This window comes from Aureococcus anophagefferens, assembly GCF_000186865.1.
Source record: "Aureococcus anophagefferens unplaced genomic scaffold AURANscaffold_407, whole genome shotgun sequence".
In the NCBI taxonomy this organism is placed as follows: domain Eukaryota; class Pelagophyceae; order Pelagomonadales; family Pelagomonadaceae; genus Aureococcus; species Aureococcus anophagefferens.
Genome location: NW_008705910.1, coordinates 750 through 1,625, shown reverse-complemented (window position 1 = coordinate 1,625; position 876 = coordinate 750). Strand labels below are relative to the sequence as shown.

The following is an 876-nucleotide window of genomic DNA, read 5'->3' as shown; positions in this document are numbered from 1 at the left end:
ATTCCCAAGCTCCTGGGCACGGACGCGCAGTCCTACGACTACGCGGGCGTCAAGCGCTGGACGAAGAAGTTCGACCTCTTCTCGTGCAAGCGCGTCTTCTTCCCCGTCAACATCGTCGACACGCACTGGACCCTCGTCATGGCCGACCTCGAGCGCAAAGAGCTCGCCTACTTCGACGGCTACGGCGATGACGGCGAATCCTACCTCCGCGGGATCCGCCAGTACCTCCGCGACGAGCACGAGGCCGAGAAGGGCGTGCCCCTCCCCGACGAGTTCACGTTCGTCGACACGCTGTCGGTGACACCCGTCCAGAGGGACGCCAACAGCTGCGGGGTGTTCGTCGCGTTCTACGCGAACTACTTGTCCCTCGGCCTGCCGCTCAACTTCAGCCAGGCCGACATCCCCCACTTGCGCCAGCGCATGATGAGCGACATCCTCGACGGTAGTTTAGCTACGCCACGGTAGGTTAGTTGAGTAACGTAAGGGCGCCTAGTCAGTGCGTAGTCGCGCGAGGCCGCCGCGGAGAGGCCGCCTTCAAGGAGGCCTTCAAGGTACCCCAAGGAGCTGGCCGTGCCGCTTCCAAGTCTAAAAGCATGGCCGACGTGCCGCCGCTTTATGACGAGGTCTCCTATGAGTTCTACTACCAGGGCGAGTGGTTCGAGACCGCGCCGGCGTTCCCGGCCCTGTCCGCCGCCGAAGAAGCCGACGAACATCGATTGCTTCGCGAGCACTTCGAGGAGCACTACGATCGACTCGACACGCAGAACTGGCTGGACTTCGTCGGCGCGTCGACGCTCGACCGTCTGCTCAGGCAAGCGTTGCACTACAACTACGCGCGGGCCGTGTCGCTGCTCCTCGCCGCGGGCGCGGCGCACG

At 64.0% G+C, this 876-nt stretch overlaps 1 protein-coding gene across 1 annotated transcript; it reads left to right on the top strand.

Moving 5' to 3' along the window:
- Positions 1-39: 39 nt before the first annotated feature.
- Positions 40-465, top strand: AURANDRAFT_35184 (hypothetical protein; the record flags this gene model as incomplete). The annotated part of the gene is made up of 1 exon (XM_009044541.1): positions 40-465. A coding segment is annotated over one exon (426 nt), but the record flags the coding sequence as incomplete, so codon positions are not given.
- Positions 466-876: the final 411 nt, after the last annotated feature.